This window comes from Calidris pugnax, unplaced genomic scaffold, assembly GCF_001431845.1.
Source record: "Calidris pugnax isolate Ruff unplaced genomic scaffold, ASM143184v1 scaffold56, whole genome shotgun sequence".
Lineage (NCBI taxonomy): Eukaryota > Metazoa > Chordata > Aves > Charadriiformes > Scolopacidae > Calidris > Calidris pugnax.
Genome location: NW_015090839.1, coordinates 18732421 through 18755987, shown reverse-complemented (window position 1 = coordinate 18755987; position 23567 = coordinate 18732421). Strand labels below are relative to the sequence as shown.

Genomic DNA, 23567 nt, shown 5'->3' with positions numbered 1-23567 from the left:
TACCCACAACTGTCTAGCTGCAAAGCCACCCAAAACTCTTCCTGCCTATTACCTATATTGCTCTGAAGCGAAGCACTTTCTTCTTGGCCCATGCTATCCAATTTCCTTCACCAAAGTTTTGTGCAATTGTTTCTCATACCTCTGCAAGCAAAATCCTTCGGGACAAGTGTTCTGGTTCAGACTGAGTCTGCCTGCCTTCACCCTGCTCACCCCATGGCACTACCCAGGTTACAGCCACTTTACATACCTTCTCTCTGCCAAGTCAACACCGCCCTGACCCCTTGCCAAAACCTGTTCCCATTCTCCCATTCCAGATACTGAGCTCAGTGTTTGTCTTCTGCATTCTCATTTGCCTTTCCAGGAGTAATCCTGTCAATAGAATTTCAGCTTTCAGCAAGGCATCTTATTTTCCCAAGTTTTTCTTTCAGGCACCTAATTCCTCCCCCTGTAATCCCTCCTCCCTTACTCTCAAAAGAATGAAACATGGTACCGCTCTGTTTCTCTGCAGTTTTGTTCCTCTCTATCAACTGACTGATTTAGGAGCAGTATTAGCTCACTCTGGAAACAAGGGACCTTTCAGTCAGCATAAGGCAGAAAAAAACATGTAGATAAAAATCCAAAGGAAGAGCATTTGAAAGTCAGATTACTGGAGGGCAATTAGGATAGAAAGCCCTTTCCTGACACACACACCAACCTGATAAATATTCCAATATCCCTCCTAGAGAAGTAGCATTCTTTATTCTTTCTATAGAGAGTAAAATCTGCAGGGACTCTTTGTTGTAAGGCTTATGCATCCACAGAGTGCAGGAACAATAATTTTCTCAGTATCACTCCATTTATGTATACCCCAAAAGGAGCATCAGCCAGAAGAATCCTCCCAAAGCTGTACAGTCTTAAACATTTTAATAGGGGCCCAACTCCCACATTCAGAAATCTGTGCACAGTCCTCATTATGTCAGTAACTGCATGCATGTGTATATAGGCAAATATAAAGCTGCATGTTTATAATAAATAAGAAATCTATTATTACATAATCTGATAACAAGATGTTTTTAGATGCTGTCAGCTAGTTTCTGTTCCAAAAGCCTCCTTCTGCTCTCTTCAGACTCTGGAATGCTTTTATCTGTTATCAGCCAGATGACTGAAATCCTAGTCCCTCCTAGACCCCAAAACTAAAAATCTACAAACTTCATCCATCACTGGTACCAATTCGTTTGATTCCATTCCTCCCTCACGTCAGCCTTACATGCATACAAGAACATAGAGTTCCTTGATCTGCACTAAGTATATATTTTAATGTTTCAGGAAAAGCAACAGAAAGTTTACAACCATCTTACTTGACTTCTAAAAAGTCCAGAAAGGACAGTCAGTTAATGCCCAACTGTTCTGCCTAGTTTTACTGCCTGTTAAGGCCACAGAGCATCACACGCTCTCAAGGGTCACTGGTGAACAGGCTGCTGCGGTATAAAAGTTTAGAAGGCCAGTGATCTCATTGTTATGAACACCACATTGCTTCCATCAATTCCTAGATGGATGCATTCATTGCTGATGCAGTTGCAGCATCTGCTATTATCAGTCCAACTCTATCTGATAAAACCAGTAAATAAAAAAAAAAATATCTGTCTCTGAGTCACTAGAGCTCCAGACTTCATCTTTAAAGACAATTCCACTATGCATCAGACACACACACATTAAAAAGAATGCTGGAAAACAGTCCAAGATAGCATAATATACGCCATGTAATATTTATTTTTATATATGAAACATGCACTGAGAGGAGTTAAGAACGGGACTTGACTGAGAAAGTCAGAAAATGTTGGCAGGATGTAGGAACACTTTTAAAAGGGTCCTTGAAAGACTTCTCACTCAGTCTGATGAGATGGATAGGAAACTATGCATGGGAAGAGCACTGTGCTTCCCAGACAGATGCATTGCAGGCACGCAGTGATCCACAAAGTTCATAGAACCAAATGCGCACTAGCAATTCAGCATGAATAATTTCCTAATGCCTTGTTGCAACTCAATTGCAACTCAAATACTGGCAAGCTATCAAAGCAAACACCAATTTATTATACAGTCTAAAGTGAGCAGTGAAGGTCTGCAGTACCAGGGCCAAACAACCTAAATCTCAGCCAAGTTCTTACCCCCAGTGTTTCCTTTACCCCTCGGGCACCTTTAGGGGCCCATAGATAGCCAACCTGAATTATTGTGTGATTCTTTGTGCTGCCTTTCCAGACTGGCAAGCAGCAACAAAACATCATGTTACACCACTCCAACAGTCACTCCTCAAAGCTGATATCCATGCTATGCCTGAGAGGTTTTGGACAATGCTAGTGCTTGCTTTTAGCTCTGCAGATCACAGAGCTTTGGTCCATTGAGCCACAACTGAAGTATCTTTTCGGACACTGAAAATTTTTTACTGTGATTTCTTGAGCTGCACCACATAGTTAGTAGAATTCATTCAGATCTGATACAAATCTCGCTGCCATCACTGAGGTCACCGTGGGAAATCCTTGACACTGGAAGTTGACTACTACAATTGTTACCCACCGAAGAGAGATACTGCTGTCAGTGATCAGTAATGTGAGGCTGACTCCCCAGGTGTTACTGTTATTTTATGCAGCATTTCCATGGCTTAAAACCATAGTAAAAGTCAGACTCTCTCTTTAACCTTCCTTAGCATTTCTCAAATGGCATTACATCCTTTTATTTAATAAATATCTGCTTTCTGTGGTTTGCAGTTTCTGAAATAAGGTTAATGTTTATTTTGACACACCCTTGAAATGTAACCCCATTGATGAAACATGTATGAAAGAAGGGTGAAAACCAAACACTTCACAAAAGAAAGTTATCACCACAGTCACTTATTCAGTAATGGTCTCATTGCCAAAGTCTTGGCAAGCAGTAAGTCCCCAGGAAAAAATGCAGCTTTGCTAAGGTTGAATTATAATTGCTTAGAGAGGAAAGTTAATTGCTTAGAGAAAAGTTAATAAGGGAGGGAGGAAAAAAAAGAAAGAAAACTGTCGAGGTTCCCTGAGGGCTGGCTGCTCCCTGTGGGCTGGGGGCCAGTAGCAGGGGGCTCTCCCAGGGCTGCAGGGTAAGCCAGGGAACAGGGAGGCTGGGGGACAGCCAAAGCCAGACCAGGACATGGGACTGCAGGTGGGCCTGGCTCGTCATGGCTGGGCTATGGGGAGCCAGAGGCCAGCCCTGCTGCAGCATCGCTAGGACAAGGGGGGCTGCCATGGGGCCCCAGGCTCTGGGCAGGACAGGGTGAGGCCAGTCATGGCCAGTAAAGCCTACTGGTGCTGTCAGGGCACCCATGTGGAGTATATTCTTAGACCTTGTGCTTTTCAGGATGTGAAACATTTCCTTCTCTTTTCTGTATCCAGAAGACCTACCCAGTAGGACAATGACGATCACCTCTAATGTTTCCATATAGCTAAGCCCTGTTAGACAGGCAGCACTCACTGCTCAGAGTTAATTGCAAGGGAGCTGAAAACATTGGGTGTGTATCACATACTTATAATGTAGATAGATGTTACTACTCCAATAGATGCATTTTCAAGATAAATCCATCTGCAACTGGCTATGCTAATATCCAAAAATGCAACAAAAAATAAGCTAATTAATCAGACCCACATCAGTAAAGCATTTTTTTATAATTCTGTCTTAACCCTTGATCTTGGCTCAGACACAGCAGGCTTGCAAAGAGCTTTGAAGGTGAAGAATGCCAAGTACCATTTTTATGAATAATGAATAAGCAATCAAAGAATTGCATTTGAGCAAAACCAGAAAAACAAGAATGAAAGCGAACAAGATGGTGACAGCAGGAAGCGAAATACAAAATGATACAGAAGAAGAGAGTATCTTATTAAGACAAACTGCTTCACAAAGAGGAGAAAAAACCCCAAGGCTTCATTAGGTTTAATGGTTTGTGGTTTTTACACTCACTGTGCCTATCTCCTTTAATTCCCTTCTATCACCCCAGCCATGGCTTGTTAGCACATCCCCTCTAACAAATCCACTAAAATCCACCATTTCCCTTACATCCTCAGCTCCCCGAAACACTTCAGGTTCTCCCTACCTCACTTAACCCATCAATTCCCTCATTGTTCTCAACTCTTTTCCATGTTCGCTGTGTTCACACCCCCCCCAACACTCATCTCTCTTCTACCTCTTTATGGGCTGTCCCACCATATATCTGGCCCCTTCCACATGCCCTGCTGAGCAGGATGCTGTGCACGCCTCACCCGCTGCAGAAACAGGTACCTGCTGACTTGCTGGCCAGTGGGCAGAGCAGAGAAGTTACTTTTCAGAAATAGAAAGCCTTCCAGAAACTCTGGGTGGCCTGGAACTGACTTGGGTACAAAAAGAGCTCTCTTCAAAGATGCAGCCATTGCAGAGAAGTCAAATTAATTCCTGAAATCGTTGTGGAAGAAACTGGGGACATTCAGAAAACACCACAAAGAGGGGAATTGTGAGAAAACTTTATGACCCCAAACTTGTTTGGAAAAGTGGACAAAACACACAGTATGAAGTCACCAGAAGTTGTTTATCCAAGAGACCTAACAGGAACTGGAGGCTGAAATGGGTAAACTGTTACATACTAGCAGACAACCCTCTCCGCTAAAACCATTTTGGCATCTTATTATTGGAAAGTGGAAAATCTGACACCAGTTTACAAAAGAGGTTCCACTCAAATATGAGGAGAAACTTCTTCACGGTGAGGGTGACGGAACCCTGGAACAGGCTGCCCAGGGAGGTTGTGGAGTCCCCTTCTTTGGAGATTTTCAAGACCCGCCTGGATGCAGTCCTGAGTAACATGCTCTAGCTCTAGGCAATCCTGCTTCAGCAGGGGAGTTGGACTAGATGATCTCTATGGTCCCTTCCAACTCTAGAAATTCAGTGAAATTCAGTGAAATTCAGTGAAAGGATCCCAGGGAACCCAAGGAACTGTACACCCACATAATGTAAAGCTGACGTCTACTGATAAATTAATAGAAATTATAACAAAGAATTAGCCAGCACCTGCATAAATACAGTCTGTTTGGGAGAAAGTCAGTAAGGCTTTTTTAAAGGCAAATCCTTCTAAGAGTATTGCAGTTCTTTGAGAGATTCACAAACATGTCAACAAGGGTAACTTGTCAGATAACACTCAGAATTCCAAAAAGCTTTCAGCAAAATCCTTCACCTAAAGCTTTGAAACAAGACAAGCAGCCAAAAGGAAAGTCCTTGCATGGGTGATGAACAGGTGGCCCAGAGACAAAAACAAAGGTAGGAGTGAAATCTCCATACACTGCAAGAACTGACATTAGCAGCAAAATTCTGTAAGGAACCAGAACTGCTCAACACATTTCTAAGTTACACCAAAACCACAGAAGTAAGAAAGGCAGCTGATAAGGTTAATTTAGGGTAATAGAGAAGCAGGGACATACTGCAAAGAGCAACGGAATGTTGTTCCATTATAGTATAAGTGACTTGTTGCTATAAAATGACAGTTGAGACTTCATGTAGGTAATCCTACCCTAAAAAAATAAAATTATTACATATGAGCTGATCCTTACCACTCAAGAGCAGAATTTTGGTGTTATGATGCTAGAAGTCTACATGGCTTCAAGGAGACACTAACCAAATTCAAGGAAAAGAAATAGAGACTTCTCCAGCTCTAAAGTGTTCATAAGTTACAAATGACTAGAAGCATATTGGGGGAAATTGTACTTAACTTACCAATCTTCTTATAGTTTTTTTCTATACATGTGTTTGTGACATAGCTAGAGATAGGTTATAGGGCAAGATGAACTAGTCCTACCCAGAACAACGATTCTTATGCATTTTTTCTACCTTTCCCTCAATAGTACCATTAATAAGATCTCATTCTCTTTCTCCCTCCTCGCAGCAATTTTCACTGTTTCTGTATTTTGAGGTCCTTCTGCACTTTCTGCCCCTCCTGTCAGATCTGATTGAGGGGCTTAGAAGTTTAGTCAATAGATAACACTGTTTAAACAATAACTATGCTCATTTCTTTAGAAGAAATTAAAAACAGCACTAGAAATGCAGACCCATAGAAAGCTGTCCAGATGAAATGTATTTGAATATGATTTTCAGTCAAGCCCCAGACCAGCCTTCACTTTCAGCACACCTGCAGTACAATGTAGGAGCAAATATAAGTATTGGACATCATCTAACCATCAGCTAATGTCTACAGATCATAAAAGATTAAACAAAACTCTTCCTCTGATGAGGAGCTTTTCCTTGAAATAGTTCCATGGTATGGGCTGATAAGACATTTCCAATCTGAAAAGAAGGAATTCCAGTTGCAAAAATTTGCCAACATGAAATCACACTTGTAAAAAAGAAATTGAGACAGAGAGAAACCTGATGGATGTTACGTTTACTAAATATAAAGCAACCCCAAAGCATACAATACACACCCACAATCATGCTGAATACATGCATGCAACAGTAATAGAAGAATTTTTCACATGGAAAACCTTTAGAATGTATTTTTTCTAAATCACCAGAAGCACCATTCTATCAGCAGTAGCACTACTGGACAGGGCTCAGGCAGTTTCACATCATTTCATCCTTCTCTGAAAATACAGGAAGAATCACGACAAAAACACTTGAACCTGGCATTTTCCATTATTGCCACTGTTCACAGCCTTCCCAGAAGCAATGACAGGATGGCCTGAAATTGCACTAGACAATTCTGTCTCAGTTCTACATTAACAGCTAGAATATAAGGAGAGACAGCCATATATAAGATGAAGAGACATCTTTGTTTTGTCTTTGTACAGCCCCTTCTGACCATGCAGCTGTAGTTTCCAGTACTGCAGTCTTTCAGTACTCAAAGGGGGCCTACAGGAGAGATGGGGAGGGACTCTTTATCAGGGAGTGTAGCAATAGGATGAGGGCTAACAGTTTTAAACCGAAAGAGGGAGATTTAGATTAGAAATGAGGGAGATATTCTTTACTGTGAGGGTGGTGAGACATTGGAACAGGATGCCCAGAGAAGATGTGGATGGCCCTCCTCTGGAATTCTTCAAGGGATGGGATTTTGAGTAACCTGGTGTAGTGGGAGGTGTCCCTGCCCGTGGCAGTGGGAGTGGAACTAGATGATCTTTAAGATCCTTTCCAACCCTAACCATTCTATGATTCTATCATCACAGTGCAAACAATAAAAAACCTGCAAGTAAAGGGTGACCTCCTTTACCAGATCCTTCAAAGCCTGGTGAAAAGAGAGAGACACCACAGGTATGGTATGGCAAGACCCTCTCCATATTCTAGCAGGGAAGAAGGGAAGAAGAGTCTAGTGGGTCCTGCTGAGGATGAAGCACTGGGCAGGAAACTCTCAGCAGCCAGTGGCTTTGACAAGCAGGAGTTTCTCTCTTCCTGCTTAATGCTGTCTGCCATGTCTGGCAGGTAAACCAGCCACTCTGAGACTGCAAGCAGAGAGAAGATGTAGGCAATAGCCTCAGCTGCTCTTCAGGTACTTAGCCCTGTCAACATTTCTGCCCTTATTCTGCTCACTGCTTTCCCTAGCCTAACAATCAATAACCTGAAGTTCAGCTACTCCACTCCAAAAGTGGAAAAGATGAAAACCAGCAGGCATCAATCTACACCCTTTAATCACAAGCAGACATGAATCCCTGTAGATCCATCTTGTCCATCCTTGTGTAAGTCTGCAGTTCACACAGTTATAGCTGTACTCCCATTAGCACTATTAGTCTGAGTGTTTGCAAGTTCATGTGTTCCTGCTTCTGGGACAAAAGGTGCCCGAGAAACAATTGTTGTTTGCATTGGTAGACAGGATGGATCTCAGAGGTAAGTGGGTCATTCTGGAATAAAATCTACACATGCTAATCTGTGCCTTTTCTGCTGCTTTAGTTCTCCCACCTTCTCCCTGAGGTGTACATTATTCACTGTATAGCTGGAGGTGACCCCCCTTTCTACCTGTTGCTGCTATACTGGCAGCTCATTGGTATGAAAATCAAAACAATTGCTGCTGTCTCTGCTGCAAGGCTGCCCTGGATCTAATATTTAGCCTTAATTTCTCAGAGATATGCAACTATACATTCAAGGAATTGTTTCTCCTTCAGTGTGGGGAAATGCACCATGCCACCTGACAATCTCATACCTCTGCCACTGAGAATTAGAAAAGAACAGCACAGGGAAGGGATCTTTTCAATGCTATATGACATGGATTAAAGTTACTTTTCAATAAGCCTGCCATCTCAGATGAAGCCCTAAAGGACTGGAGAATGGTGTAGAACAGCAAGCAATTCTCCAACTAATTTTCCCACCGTGCAGTATTCCCTGCCTCAGATTTCAGTCTCACCCTCTCCTTCCCTTCCTTTCTCCCACCACGTAAGTACAAAAAGGGCATTTATAGCAGCAGGGTAGCCCTGCTGCTCTTCTGCAGCAGTGACACGGAGGCACGCAGACACTGCTTCTCCAGAGCTGCCCCACCTGTGAGAGTTCAGGCAGCTCCACTACTCTTCTGGTGCATCGCCTGATCTAGCACAGACTTGAGTTGCCATCGCCACAGTCAGTCCTTCCAGCTCTTACAAGCTGACTGTCTCTTGCTATGCTTCAGCCTACTTGCATTAGCATCTGGTAAGGAACAGCCCATATGAAACCAACACCATTTCTCTCTTCCCTCCCAGAAAAAAAATAATGGGGAATTACTGCAGCAGAGTGCCTCAGTGTTCCTGGATCTTCCTGCTGCCTCACGGCTCGGACAGATCCAGCATGTCAGGGAAACTAAAATTAAGTGGCAGCCAAGCAAAACCTTCTCCCTTCATTCAGCATAGCTTCAAGAGGAGGTACTGATCACATGCAGGGGACAGAGTCTAACACTACAGAGAAATGTCAGCCTTCACAGTTGCAGGGTGTTTCAGTCATTTCCCTTCCAAAAGATCACCAGGTTGGAGACAGGCAGGTGAACAGATGAACTGAATATAGTATATTCTGTTTCTGGTTCTTTTAACATACAGCACCATCTTCTATTAGATGTGAGACAGCAAGATCTCATTTAAGCATATTTCCATCGTAAGATGGGAAATCTATGAAGACTAGCAAACTCTGCTTGATTTCTGGCCTCTCAACCCTGATCTTCAAAGAAGTCCTAGAAAGGACTTGCAAATGCTGAATCCAGGAACAGAAATTCATAATCCTACTGGAGATTAAAAGTTATGGACTCATTAATTTTAATAGCATATTTATAATTCCTCACTACTTCCACAAAACACTTACTCCAGGTGATAATTACTTCTTTTTTTCCCCCCCTCTCTGTTCCTTACACCTAACAAACATATCACATCTTCCTTCACTAACACTTCCACTCTACTCAGCAGGTCACCTTTTACCTCAGATGTCCAACTTATTAATATAATTGAAGTTAAACTCAGAGAAACTGTTCTCAAGCTGCACTTACTTCAGAAAGATCCTACTTCTCTCTCAGAAAGGAAGAGGAGTCCCAGTTCCTAATAGCTGTGCTCTTTTTCTGACAATATCAAATTGGTTTAACAGAAAGATTACATCCCCCAGTAAAGCTAAACCACAGGGCTTAGACCACTAAGACCAAAGAAAAGAGAAAAAACAGCTAACCAAAGATTCATTCTTTTTACTTCAAGTGAGAACTCTCTGCAGCTTTGAAGCAGGAGACAGCAATTACTGCTTTGCAAATAACCCCTAGAGCCAAAGGCACTACCAGAATTTTGTTATTTAATTGCCACGTTAAACTTTTCATAATGTACCACAGTAGGCCTGATGACTTGAACCCATTACCTCTTTCAGGAATACTTCCTACAAAATACTTGAGTTACAGATGTTGACAGTCCTTAACAGAAGTATCTTTTATTTCTCGTAATAGTGTTCAGAAGAGCTTTTACTTACTGAAAATGCAGAAGATGGTATCATTACCAGCAGGAGCAGAAGGAACAAGTTCTTCATCTCTGCCTGTGGGAACAGAAAGGTTATTGATCAGAGTTGCTTGCTTCTTTGCTGCTTGTATGGCAGAAAATCTAAGACACCATATAATAAAAATGGAGGGGGAAATAAAATCAAGGTGAGAGAAGAAAATCAGTTTTATCACTACACTCCCTGGATAAATGAAGGCAACTGCCAAGACTGAAATTAGCCTGCACAGAAAGCCAGAATGTAATTACTGAGTGCAAACATCTCCCTGAACTTTCCTCTGGTATTACGAGCACACCATCCCCGGGCACAGGGTACGATGCATGCTGTTGCATGTCTGCCCTCCCACCCCTTTACATATACACATGATAAAATACTTGAAGATTGCAATGACTTCAACCAACCCAAGGTAAGAAATTCCACAGTTAACATTTTTGTGCCCTGTATTCATCTTGGGGAAGCTTCATGTCTGTCTTTGTGTTATCTTGCTTGTTTAAAATCCTACAGTTCATCAAGGACAGCTATAGCTAGATTCAACCATCAGTAGTTATATCCCTTCCGTAGAGCTAGAACAGAGATCAGGCTACACATACAGGACACAAAAGTTCCTAAAAATCAGGGCATTATACATATTTGGGACCACAGTACTTCATTGGTGCATTGCCTGTTGCCGCTTTATTATTCTTCTTTTGAGTTGCAGCAAACCAAGGCCCAAGAGGGGAGATTTAGATTAAGTATCAGGAAGAAATTCTTTACTGTGAGGGTGGTGAGACACTGGAAGAGGTTGCCCAGAGAAGCCGTGGATGGCCCATCCATGGAGGTGTTCAAGCCCAGGTTGGACGCGGCTTTAAGAAACCTGGTCCTGGTCTAGTGGGAGGTGTCCCTGCCCATGGCAGGGGAGCTGGAACTAGATGATCTTTAAGGTCCCTTCCAACCCATGATTCTATAAAGCAGCAAAAGGTTACAAGTCTGGTCCTTGCTTGTATTTTTGTGCCATTGCACTTGCATGGGAATTGCTGTCCTAGGTCCCAAATTTAGCGTTAAAAAGTTTAGACCATCCAGTTCTATTACATTTCGTCAACAGATTCCAGGAAGGATGGTCAGAAGGAACAACAGGGCCATGTGTATCCTATTAAATCCTGCACTGCAAAACAAATCTTGTGTCTGATTCTTAGAGCTTCGACAAACTTGCTCTTTTAAAAGCTTCCTCAGATGTAGTATTCAGCATGGATCCCTTTTGCCTTACTTTCAACCACAAACAACACAGATGGGACTGAGGAATCTGTCTGAAACCCCCAAAAAAGGTTTAAGTTCTGTTTCTGGCTTTAACAGCTTTTTCACTTCTTGTAGGACCTGGGATAGAGTAGCATATGTTTATTCTGCTTGTTTACCATTCTTCTCACTGAAGGCTGGGTGTGCGGGGGAAGGAATGAAAAGGACAGTGTTTTGCAGAGCTTTCACTTGTAACAACAGCAGCTGCTGCTCCCTGTGCCTCCTGCCTTTCTTCAATGCTCTTCAGCCCTCCCAGCTCCCTTTTCCCACTGTGAGCTAGAACAGCATCTCCACCCCCCTCCACCCAGAAACAGCAGCAGGGCCTGAGGGGAAACGGTGACTTTATGCTCAAGATATGGAACAGCTGCTGGAAAGCTCACATTGGAGGAATTCGTGCCATGGTGTTAAAATATGAAGTCATCTCATCGAGAGAGATTATGAGAATCAGTTCACAGTAAGTAAGGAACAACCAGAATCTTCAACCAGAACCAGAGGTATGCTCAGCTGAAATCTCTGTTCCATACACAGGAAGAGATTCAAATTGCCTAGACAACCACATCTGGCATTAACTGCTCATGTTAGGTGCATGTAATGGGTTGAAGTGGTGATGGCTGGTTCTAGCCTTCTTGAAGCTTGGTCAAAAAGAGTCAGTCCGCACATGAACTATGGAGCTGTTTTCTCTAAGAGATACTGACCCAAGCTTCTCTGAACACTGGAGAAGTCCAAATTTGAGTCTGACGTAGCAGCTCAGGACCTTTACATCTATTCCAAAACAGTATGGATCCAATCGTATTTTGAGGAAATTGCAGAAACTTCTGAAAGGATGTACTGGTGCCCTTTCTGATCTGCCTCCACAGCACCTGCTTCTCCCTGGCACTGTGGACAAGAGGGCTAGAGGGCCATAAAGGAGAAGGCTGGAATTTCATAACTCTAGACAGAACACAAGAACTGCAGTACAACTGGAAACTGTGATAAGTGCCCTTATTTAAGGGCTTAACACTGAACCAACTCAGGAAAGAAGTTTTTGCCTTAACAAAAAGAAGGTCTAGAAAAGACAGATGGCCAGAAATCTTGGAGATTTCTCTATAGTGGAGCCAGCAGTGAACTGCTGTAAAAATATTTTATTTAGTTACAAACTCTTATCCAAGGCCAGGCAGGCTTAGCAAGATGAGTCAAATCTTCATTAAAACCATGAGTATGTTTCAGAATCATGGATAATTTTAATGACTCCTATATTTATTTTATGCGTGCAAATCCTGCCTTCCAATGCATAAACAAGATACAAGATTGTTTACTTAAACTTGGCCTCTTTTCCAAATAACCTCTCAAAATCTGTGTTCCTAGGAAAACAAGACCTACATTGCCTGCATATATATGTAAAAATAACTTTGAATCAGCTGCCTAATTTCAGGGTTTCAACAGCATAAACTTAACTTTTGTTTGAGGGACAAGACATTGGGCCAGGATGGAGAAACATACTGGACTTCTAACCTATTTAGATGATGCCTTTTTTTCAATAGGCGGGAATCCAAGCTTGAAAGAGGTTACAAATAAGTCAGCCTTGCTTAAACAAGAACTTAAGCTGTTTAGACACTACAGAATCAGATCACAAAGTCAAAATAAAACAGGCTTCATGAGTTCTATTGCTCACAGATTTATTGGTTGGAGTTTTTCTCTGTTCTTTTTGAAAATAATCAGCCAGCCAGTGCTACATGTTTGTTCTGGCTTAGCACATAAGACAGACAAGTCTTTTGCCTGTGAACCATGTTTCTAAATCATCCTTTGGACAAAGACACATACCACATACGTGGGTCAGGGACTGTTTTGGGAGTGGTTCATAGGCAGAAGACAAAAAGACCCTGTCAGGGTTCCCACCTTTCTATTGCCAGACAAGACTTAGCTGGGCATGCAGGTTAGTGGCAAAGCCACCCAGAAACAGTAGCTTCAGCAGGTCCTTACAGCTCATTTCATCTCCCAGCTGGGGATCTGAATGACCCAAATTGGATCTATTATTCCCATCTGAGGTAGCCCCGACACAGAAGATGCCTTTGCATGTGAGCCACAGATGGGCCACCTCAGCAATAAATATTTGCCTGTTGCAATATAGATAGAAATTGCTTATTGTAAAGTTTAGCACATCTAGCACTAAATCAAAAGCTGTCACTGTGATCCCGCTACTCACACCTTTTCAGAATTTCCTTCCCTTTCCTCCAGTCCCAACTCCACCCCTTTAACACCCACCCTTAACATATCATATCTCACTCAGTTGTTATATTTTTAGAAGTTTGGTTGAAGGAGGTGGGAAGTCACAAAGGATGGTATGTTCCCCAATTATCCACTGGCATAAATTTTGTTAGTCATTGACTCAGAGCAAAGTCTTTTCGCTTTCAGACTCATTACATTTTCTAAAGTCATCATGATTTTTGCTTTGCTCTCAAAACATCCAGCCTATCTTGGTTCCAGCTTGCTTTTGTTTGCCTTGTCTGCTCAGTAGCACCTTTTAAGTTTTGGGTGGAAGAGTTAAAAAGGGAAAATATATACAAACAGCAAAAAGATGAGATGAAGTCGGGGAGAGAAAGGGGCTCTGTGGAGCAGAGATCGAGGGTAGGGAAAAACCTCCTTTTACTTGGGCTGGGAGCCAAGTTGGGAAAGCGTGAGAATCACAACGCATCACACAGCCCAGAGGAACAAGAAACCAATCACCCTTTTAGGCAGAAGATACCACATTCAAGATACTTCTAAACAGGCTTGTTTTCTTCCCTGAATATAGTAAAGCATCTTTTGTTTGACATTTTTCCAAAGAAAATCCTGGGTCTGTTGTCCTTTGGGCTAGGGCAGATAAGCCAATTAATGTGCATGTGCCTGTTGAAGCGGGAGGATGCTGAATTTCCTTCGCCTTGACCACACGGTGAGCCACATTCATAAAGAGCTGTTTATATACAAAGCAAGGGATAAATGTTTATAAACATGTGTTTAAATACAAGTCTGGCTGAAAGGGCTTAATGGGGAAGGAGAAAGAATAAAGGAGAACAAGACACAAATTTTCTGAGTAACAGTTTTACGGAGGTATCTTTACCATTGGTATCCAGATTTATTAATTCACTCTAAATACATGACAGGAGTTGAAATACCTTCAGCAAGAAAGTAATCCTGCTGCGATATACTTTCAGCCATATTATGAAAGATAAAATTTTAGTTAGAATAACTTTAAAATTCACCTTGTTAGATGAAAAAATAGTTACAAAAACTTACTAATGAGCAGAGCAGCAGAGCACCAGCTGGCTGCAGAACTGAGTAGTGGTAACATATAAGCATCTTCCAGACTGCTCTGTCAATAGGCTTTCATCTCAGCCTTCAGGTGATTCATAACAGGCACATAAATCTGCACCGGGCCATCGCTTACTGTGGCTGACTCAGACTGATAATGCTTTTACAGAGGACTTCTACAGCAATGCCAAGTGCAGCAACACCTGGGAAAGCGGTACCTGCCTCTGTCCTACAATTCTAATTCAAATACCAAAATCACACAAAACTGTAGCTGAAAAATCATCAGGTGCAAGAGTGTGATCAGACTGTGAAGCACACAGAAGCCCTAGTCAAGCCTCACACCATACCCTAACAGTGGGCAGGCAAAGAGGCAGATCTGCTTCTTTCCCAAAATCCACAATGAAGTATCTAAGATTTAGGTCAGTGAAGCAGCATCTTTCAAGTAAATGTGGTCGCTATGTCAGCCCTTTTTCAGCAGCTAATACAATATTTCACGAGGACAACTTTCTGTCTACCTATTAAGATCAGCTGAGATCCAATTTTCTGCAACCAGCCTTCCACTATTAGGTTTGCAACCAGAGATTTATTATAAGGAGTAAAGATAGGATTCTGCCATCTATTTTGGTAGTCTCACTGTGCTAGCTGTTAATTAAATCTGGGAGCACATAGGGATAACGACAAGTGCACACAGACTAATTTAGACAGTTAACATTGCAACAAGAAGCCACACACTGCCTATGGAAAATACACAACAAGGATATAATATCCCAAACACTAACATTATTGAAGAGGGATGGCTAACAACCTTTTACTTTTACTACTCTCCTGTCACAGCTCAAGCTTCATTTATGAGTTATTTAGACTGATAGGAAACATTACCCAACACTGAACACTGCTGCTGTTTACAAACATGTTAGCCTGCTGAGACTAATGCCTTCCAATTCAAATTTTGGAGACTTCTTTAGGAAAGTAAAGGATTTCAATTTTGGAAAATTACTTTCTATTTTATTTAACTTCGTTCCATCCTAAATATGAAGATGACAATCTTCTGCGCTGTGCAAAGGGTTAAAAAATAAAAATAAAAAATGAGCGTTATCTCAAAAGGAAATTTTAAAACAATGTAAATTGTTTTCTGCCTGTTTGCAAGACCTACATCTGTTCACTGACGGGATGTTAGCACTACATCCAACATTATGCTTGTAGTACACATAGGGAACACCTGTGTTACCTTTAAATAAATTTGCTTGGGGACTAATAACGTAGACAGGAAAACATGAGAGTGTTTATCCTGAACCTCATGAGGGTTTTGATTGCTGCTGCCTCTACATTGTTTCTGGAACCTAAGATACTTTTTTTTTTTTTAAAGCTAACTCAGTTTTAACTATATATATCTATAAACATGTCGAGCACGCCACACTTGTGTGGGTATATCTGTTCCCTAAGGAATCACCCTTACTGACTGTGAAGCAGACATACCTGCAGTGATATGAAGCAGGAGTTCCCCCAGAGAAGTCAGTGGGCTTACTGACGCTGCTTTGCAAGGGAAAGATGACTAACATGAGGAAAACTAAAAGAAATCAAAAGGGGAAAAAAAACCCACCAACCAAACCTCGAACTTTTGCCTAACAAACTTAGGAGGCAGAACACGCGCTAGTGGAATTAGGGCTACAGTCTCTAAGGATACCGGCCCTAGCATCTTTCATCTGTCACTAAAAATTAACTTCATAAAAAATGATCTTAGGAGGGTGTGATCACACTGCAGCGCCTGGAGAGATCTCAAAGGAAGCACATGCTCGACTGTGTGATCACAGCAAAATGACAACAGTGTGATCTAAAAATAAATTGGTTTTTTTGCTCTCAAGCTGGTTTCTCCCACAGATGCCCAAACCAGAGCCTCCAATTACTGCTTTAAGGGTTAGGCAGAGAAATAAACATTCCGTGGATGGTACTTGTTTTCTATACATCATGCCTGCATGTCAAGAAGGCGAGCTTGTTACTGTGTGAGAAAGCATAAACAAGCGGTTTGTACATAGACTATACATTTGAGTAGGTACCCACTCAAATCCTGTTATATTAAAGTCCATTCTCAGACATCTAGTAACCATTATTATTAATCATCCAAGACAAGACTGGACCACAACAAATCACATTTCAGGTCCAAGAGTGTTAAAAAATGAGACAGTGAAACTTTATCCGGCAGACTATTATTTCCAGTGAAAGAAATTCTTTTGACAAGTCCATCATACCATGGGCATAACTGCAAATGACTGTTCCTGGAGCAGAGCATTCATCCATCACTGTCTAGGCTCAGCAGCTGTGCTAGGTACACTGAGGGGCTCATCATCAGTTTTGTATAATCCTTCCCACAGACCTAAGAGCAAAGCAACTTATTTCCTCTGTAGTTCACCAAATGTCGATATGCCACAAGGAGAACATTTCCCCCTTCACTCAGCTAACGATGAGCCTATAGCACCTATCGTGAGGATGATCATAATTGCATATTCTAGGTGCTGCTCTCATACACAACAGCAGCTCCTATCCTCTTATAAGCAAGCTATTTGTTTGCTGTGTATTGATGAGTCGCAAGGTACATACATGATCTAATAAAATGGTTAACATCTTATTAACATTTAAAGCTCTGCTCGGAACAAAGAGAAAGACTTCTGGCAGCCTAAGCCCTACCTGTTCTGAGGCAAAGAATGGTATTTTGTTCTATTAACACTGCATCCAGAAGAAGGGACCCTCAATCAAGATCAGAGGAGTTTTTTTCCCCAGGTTCCCCATTTTAGCAGAACATCTGTGTTTCTTTAGAATAAAACTTGATCTAACTCAAACCTAAGTACCACCAGGAAAACCAGTTACACCAACTAAAATCCCTTCCCATTTCCTAAACCCTTTCAGCAAGTCAGGGCACAGCCACTCGTACAGATTCCACCTGAATCTTGGTGCCTAATTTGTGAGGCAAGCAATCCCTGAAGCAATTAGATTAAATGAGCTCTACCAGCAGTCTCTTTTACCAATCTGGTAAGTGGCTGCATCTGAGAGAGAGCCAAACCCAAAAACTGAGTTACAGGATCTTCACCAAAAAGCATTACAGGCATTTGAGAATCATCCATTCTCTAACTTCTCCACAGCATTATAGTACCATAATAATTCTACTTTCCCCTTAAAATTAAGATAACTTAGTTTGTTTTATACTTAATGCTATTTTATATATATATACAGAGAGACAACAGCAAACAAAAACCTACACAGTTGCTTGAAAAGCACCTCATTTGTCGCAGACCTTTTCTCAAATGCTACAGAGTAGACTGTTTACTAGTATACAGATTTGGAATATGCAAATGCTACTGAGTAACTACCCCAACCCCAGCAATTCTGTGAAGCCATCAAGCATTTACACTCATGAAACAAAATATTTTACAAACAAACACCTCTGAGGTGTCAGAATGCTCCACAGTGTGTGAGAACCTGAAAATGTGCTTGAAAAAGAAGTCTCAATTATCTCACACTGGACCGGAAAACATGCTAAAAGCAAAACTCCCAGAGGCAGCAAATTTGCTCTGTGTTTTATTTGGTTGCATTTTATTAATCTTGCCATTTACTGACATGAACAAGCAGTAGTTTAAGTTAGCACCCTGCCAAAGACACATGGTCCTACCTAACCTTTGCTGCACATCTCAAACACCTCCCTTTGCTCCCTGTAACAGCAAAGCATTCATCCTGAAAGTCCACAATGAAGTTGTCCAACACACACATGACTGTGTAGCACACCAACACACTGCATCTCAGAAAGAAGGTGTTTTCATGGCCGCTCGATCTACAGAGACTGCGAAATGCTCTGGCATTACAGAGAGTGGTACAGCTCAAAGAAGGTAGGAGAGAAACACATAAGTGGCAAACCAGCTTAGAGAGAAGCTGTTGAAAGGCCCTCATAAATGCAATGCAGAATCTATAAACTCCAAGTGTTGTGAAGACACTTCCAAAAGTAATAAGCAGAAGTGTTTACAACCCTCTTTAAGGTCTCTAATGACAGACCTAAAGAAACATTCCATCTCCCTATGCTCCTGTGCTAACACCACCTATTCCTAGTCCTATTCAAGACTGACATCACCTTCATCAGAGCTTTGAAACTCAAGTTTTTAAATCTCCTCTACCTGACCACCCACAAGGAACACCAGAGCATCAGGCAAATCCACTCCCCTGCCACATTCCCACCAGCCCATTACCATCTCCATGCCAGGACAGGTCCCTGAAGCTGCCACCTTGGCCTGTCCCACGCATCAGGCTTCCTCAGGGATGAGAGATCCCATTGTGCAAACCTCCCAGTTCACAAACAGATCTGTGGCTCTGACAGCATCACTTGGCTGGGGAGAGCCGGCAAGACAGATCGTTTGTCACACAGCTGAAAGCAATCCAGGACTGATGAGGAGCACCTGCTTGCACACCAACAGAAGCAGCTGAGCATGCCAGGGGTGATAGGGAGGGGACACAAGAGTCTTTGCACCTGGGCAGGCTTTCATTCCTACCAGCAAAAATTATGTTTTTCCAGCCAACATCCCTGCTACGTTTGTCCAGCATCCTATCAAAAGTATACCTTTCCCTTCCACCCCACTGCACCTCCCACCCACAATATCAGGAACAGCAGTGGTGATGACATTAAGTCTCAGTATAATTAACTGTGAGTAAAAGGACATCACATTCACCAAATACACAGAGTGTCGTCTTCCCTCCCTTCTAGGAAATAAAATTCTGCACTCATCAGGCCTCTGGTCTCTCTTCTCCCCTGTACCCTTTTAACTGAAGGATAAAAAATGGTGGGAAATACAAAACATTTTAAAAAGCACAAACAGCACTGAAAAAAAAGACTGATAGAAAATAGGTGTCCAGGTAGAGAGATCAGGAGACAGCCCAGAACACAAAGTGAATTCTTACCTTCTCTGTATTCCTGTGAAAGGTGAGTGCAAAAGTTTGAGACACTTAACACCACTCTGCAGCCAAGCTCCAAAAACCACTTTCCTATCCTTCTGGTTCAAACAGTGGCTCTTAAGCGCTCTTCTCTCCAGCTTCTGTTTGGTTACTAATCCTTACTGCACAGGAAAAGGAGAGTTGTATTTCATTTAACCCCTTCAGCCTCTGGGTTTCTTCACAGGAGGTTTCACTTTTGCTTGGGAAAGCCAGAGCCGTAAGCACGCACACAGGCTCTGGAATTGTTTCCAGCTCCTGTAGCCTGAGTGTGAGCACACACATTAGCTCTAAACTGTGCCTTAAGTTAATTGCAGGGGTGGGGCCCTTTGTAACTAGTTTTATTTTAGCTGTAGGCAGCATATCAAAAGAGAGACAGTTATCCACAGATCCCTTTGCTATTCATTTTCAGTAAGTTCCGAACTCTAAAAAAAAAAATAATAATAAATTATTTGACCTAACATTTACTTTAAAACTAAAGCCTGAATCACAGCTCACAGATATGCTTTTGACCAAAGAAAGTTTGAACTTAACTACAATTTGCAGCGAGATCTGGCTCTGGGCAGAGTTAAGCAGACCCCTAAGGCCTGAAAATAGCAGCACTTTGGGTACAGACCTGAATTTAACCGAAGACAATGGCAGCTCAGGTTTCTCTATTTTCTCCCCTAACAAATGCCATGCAATTCAGATACTCTCTGAAAAATCCCATAAAGGAACAAATTAGCAACAGAAAAACTGTTAAGGGAAAAGGAATCTATTTGGATGCATTACAAGGAAAAACTTGTGCTGTTAATCATGTGGATACTAGAGAAATCATTGCATAACAATTTATGTGTTGCTGTGGTTTTATCTTGAAAACACATAATTCCCCCCTACTGATTTTGTCCTCTGCTTAGATAAAACAAATAAATATTGAAATATAGAGATCACTGATCTATAAAAATAGATTCTGGTCCAGCGATTATAACAGCTATCAGCATTTCAACTGTACTTAAAAATATTATGATTGAGGTCTGCAGGATTATGAGAATAGCTTTAAAGTCTTGAGTTTGGGTTGGTCTTTTTGTTTCCCTTTCTAGTGTTAGAGTCCTTTCTCATCAGTGGTTCATCTGAAACCATGAGAAGGAGAACCTTGCTGTCAAAAGGAAAGCTGAAGCTTCTACCTTCAGGTATTTCCACATGCTGGATCTTCCAAGGAAGACATCAAGATGTGCAATGAAATCTCCGGAACTGGTATCACTACTCTTTTCTTGGCCACTCTACTGCTTTCAATTATAAAATGAGGCAATATCCTTGGCAACTGTTGACAAGCCCAGACACATACAGCTCCAAACTGAAAAGAAGTTTCTAGCAGCCTCCTAAATGCACCAGACATAGAAGCAATTTTATTCTAGGGCTACAACTTTTTTCACCCCCTGCCCTGTCTGGCCAATGGCCACAAAAGGTACACAGAACTCAAATCCTACCCTTACACATGCCACAGGGGACAGAGTTCAAATAAAAGTCACATTTCTTCCACATGGAAAAGCAATCCTGTACTTTCCTGTCCAATCTAATTCTGCCACAATAAACAAGGACAAACCCTAAGAGGAAAAGCAAACCAAAATGGCAATACCTCCACCAAGAAGCAGGGAAACTCCAAAGGTTGAAAGACATCACACACCCCAAAACAGTGCCTTATGTAGTGGTGCTGACTCATGGCTACCTCCATTCCCCTTGACAGGACAGGCAATCGGACATTGTTAATGCCTAATTAAGAATATAGAGATTATTGTCTTGCCCCTTTACATTCAAGTTTTCCCTTAAGATAATATATATATATTATATAATTTTGGCCTTGGGACAAGCTGTGGGCCCTCCTTTTCCATCAGAAAGAAGTTTCATCAGGATATGCTTTTTCTTTATCCATCTGTACTATCAACCAGCCGTTGGCTGCTGCCACCCTGCCAGCTGTCACAGTTATACCCTAAATTGCGTGATACTTGATCCCCCACAAACCAAAGCCCCAACCCACGGCCTCATATGAATAAACCACACTTTCAGATCAGTTTAAAGCTTTTAGCCTGTATCATTGGCAAGAAAAGACAGGAAATCCAATCCTAAAGGTTCAAAACCAGTAGGCAAAAACCCACAACTCCATATGAATTTATAAATACCTGATGCTTAAAATTTCTTCTCACAGCAGCAGGACCCTCACTGAATGTTTTTGGAAATACCAGGCTTAGTAATGTTCTTGTGGTTCTTGTTGATAGTTAGAACTACAAGAGAGTTCAGAGACAGGGAAAATGTGACTGCTCATGTTGGAATCTAGCCAGGATACATCCGAAAAACAGCTGTGCCTACTGCATTAAAGCAAATACTGCATAAACACATCTGGATTCATTTTTAACCCCATAAATACTTAATAGATAACCTCCTGAGATGCTGAAATAAAACAAGAAGTGACCAGACTTTTACCACAACTAAGCAACAGGAAAACATTGATGAAACTCCTTTTATTAACAAAAGGAAAGAAAAATCTGCCTGTAATTCCTGGTTCTAGTAGAGACATGTCAAAATCAGAAACTATTAGTCTGGGATTTGAACTCGAAGCCAGTCCTTATCAGGAAAAGGACAATGCAAATATGAAGTAAACCTTTGCCCTGCAGTTCCACAGAAAGTTTTGCGTGTGTACCTTTTCTCTGGGAGAAAGGACATGATCCCTGTGATGAAATCGTTTTCAACACCTACCATTTAGTGAAAGTAAGAAAATCCACCAATTCAAAACCATTCTCGTCTCTTGATAAGACACTCACAGTTCACTATGGAGTGAATACAGTCAGGCATTTGCCTCTTGCCACTAGCTCTCTCCAGTGGCTACCCTGGAGGCAATGGCATCTGGGTGTCACAGATGTGATCATCAGGAAGAAACAGCTGAGGTGACCACATAGTAAATGGATACTGCTGAACAAGTTATCCCTTCTAATCCCATCAGTGAAGTGCTTTTGGCAAGACGCAATCTCTACATGAGCTGTGATACTGGGATTTCAACAGAGGTCAGTAGTAAGACTTCTGCTTTCTCTGTTGTTATACTCCAGAAGTACCCTTCACAGAAACTTACCCAGATTCCTTACTGCCAGAGCCTGTTTTTAAAGACTATCTAAAGATTTCCATCCTTTAGTGGACACTGTCCAGTCTAACTAGTTATGGCTGTCTAACATATATAGCATTGTGGTGGGTTGACCTTGGCTGGTCGGCAGATGCCCACCAAGCTGCTCTATCACTCCTTGTCCTCAAGAGAAAAAGGGAAAAAATATGATGGAAAAGCTCAGCACTCATGATAAAGACAGGGAGATCACTCACTAGTTATTGTCATGGGCAAAACAGACTTGACTTCAGGGAAATTAGTGAGAAATAAGAACAAAACTAAAACCACCTTCTCCTCACCCCTCCTTCTTCCCAGAGGGGAATTTCACTCCTAACTCTTCTACCTCCTCTCCCCTCCCACTGAGCAGCATCCAGGAAATTCAAACAAGACTCACAAAGCTTCCAGAAGAAAAGATGGTCTCAGTGGCTTAAGCACTCACCCAAGGAAGTAAAGGATCTGTGTTCAGTTTGTTTAGGAAATCTGAACCTCCCAGGATATTGTTGTGATCAGAAAACTATGGTATACAGACAAACTGGTGATCTTGATCAGTCCCTTACTCATTAAGCCAAAGAGCAAGGATCTGTGATGTTATGATTGGGTCACATGCTTAAAAATTGGACGTTTGCAGTGCTTTCATTCCAGATTAATATCCAGTTTCTTTGCTAAATGCAGTAGCCTAAAATCAAGCGAAACTAACACCATTCAAATACTTTAGCCTACTATTTGGGGCATTTTATTCAGGGGATACACTCAAATTCTTCTGAGGACAGGGTAACACTGAACTGTAATCTGACATGCCAGGTAAGTGTGTTGATGACTAAATGACAAGATAAAAAAATAAGAGTCTCTGGGGTGTAAAACCAAGTCCACTGCTACTGGGGACATAACAGAATTCCCCTCCTTCCATCAACTGTAAAAAGGCCTGAAAACAGGAAGCTCCAGCTCACTCTGAAAAGAATGCGTTGTTTAACATACTGATTTTTTTCTTATTATTTTTTAAAGGCAGAAAAGTAAAATT

General features: G+C 41.7%; 1 protein-coding gene across 2 annotated transcripts in view; it reads right to left on the bottom strand.

The window, feature by feature from the left end:
• PAPLN (papilin, proteoglycan-like sulfated glycoprotein) overlaps positions 1–18702 on the bottom strand; it is a 49274-nt gene extending 30572 nt beyond the window's left edge. For both annotated transcript variants that reach the window (XM_014942053.1, XM_014942054.1), the window contains exons 1-2: positions 18687–18702; positions 9898–9960 (exon numbers count right to left, since the gene is read on the bottom strand). In XM_014942053.1, the coding sequence (XP_014797539.1) occupies positions 9898–9960; positions 18687–18695 (72 nt within the window). In that variant the 5' untranslated portion in view covers positions 18696–18702. The remainder of the gene's footprint in view (positions 1–9897; positions 9961–18686) is intronic.
• Positions 18703–23567: the final 4865 nt, after the last annotated feature.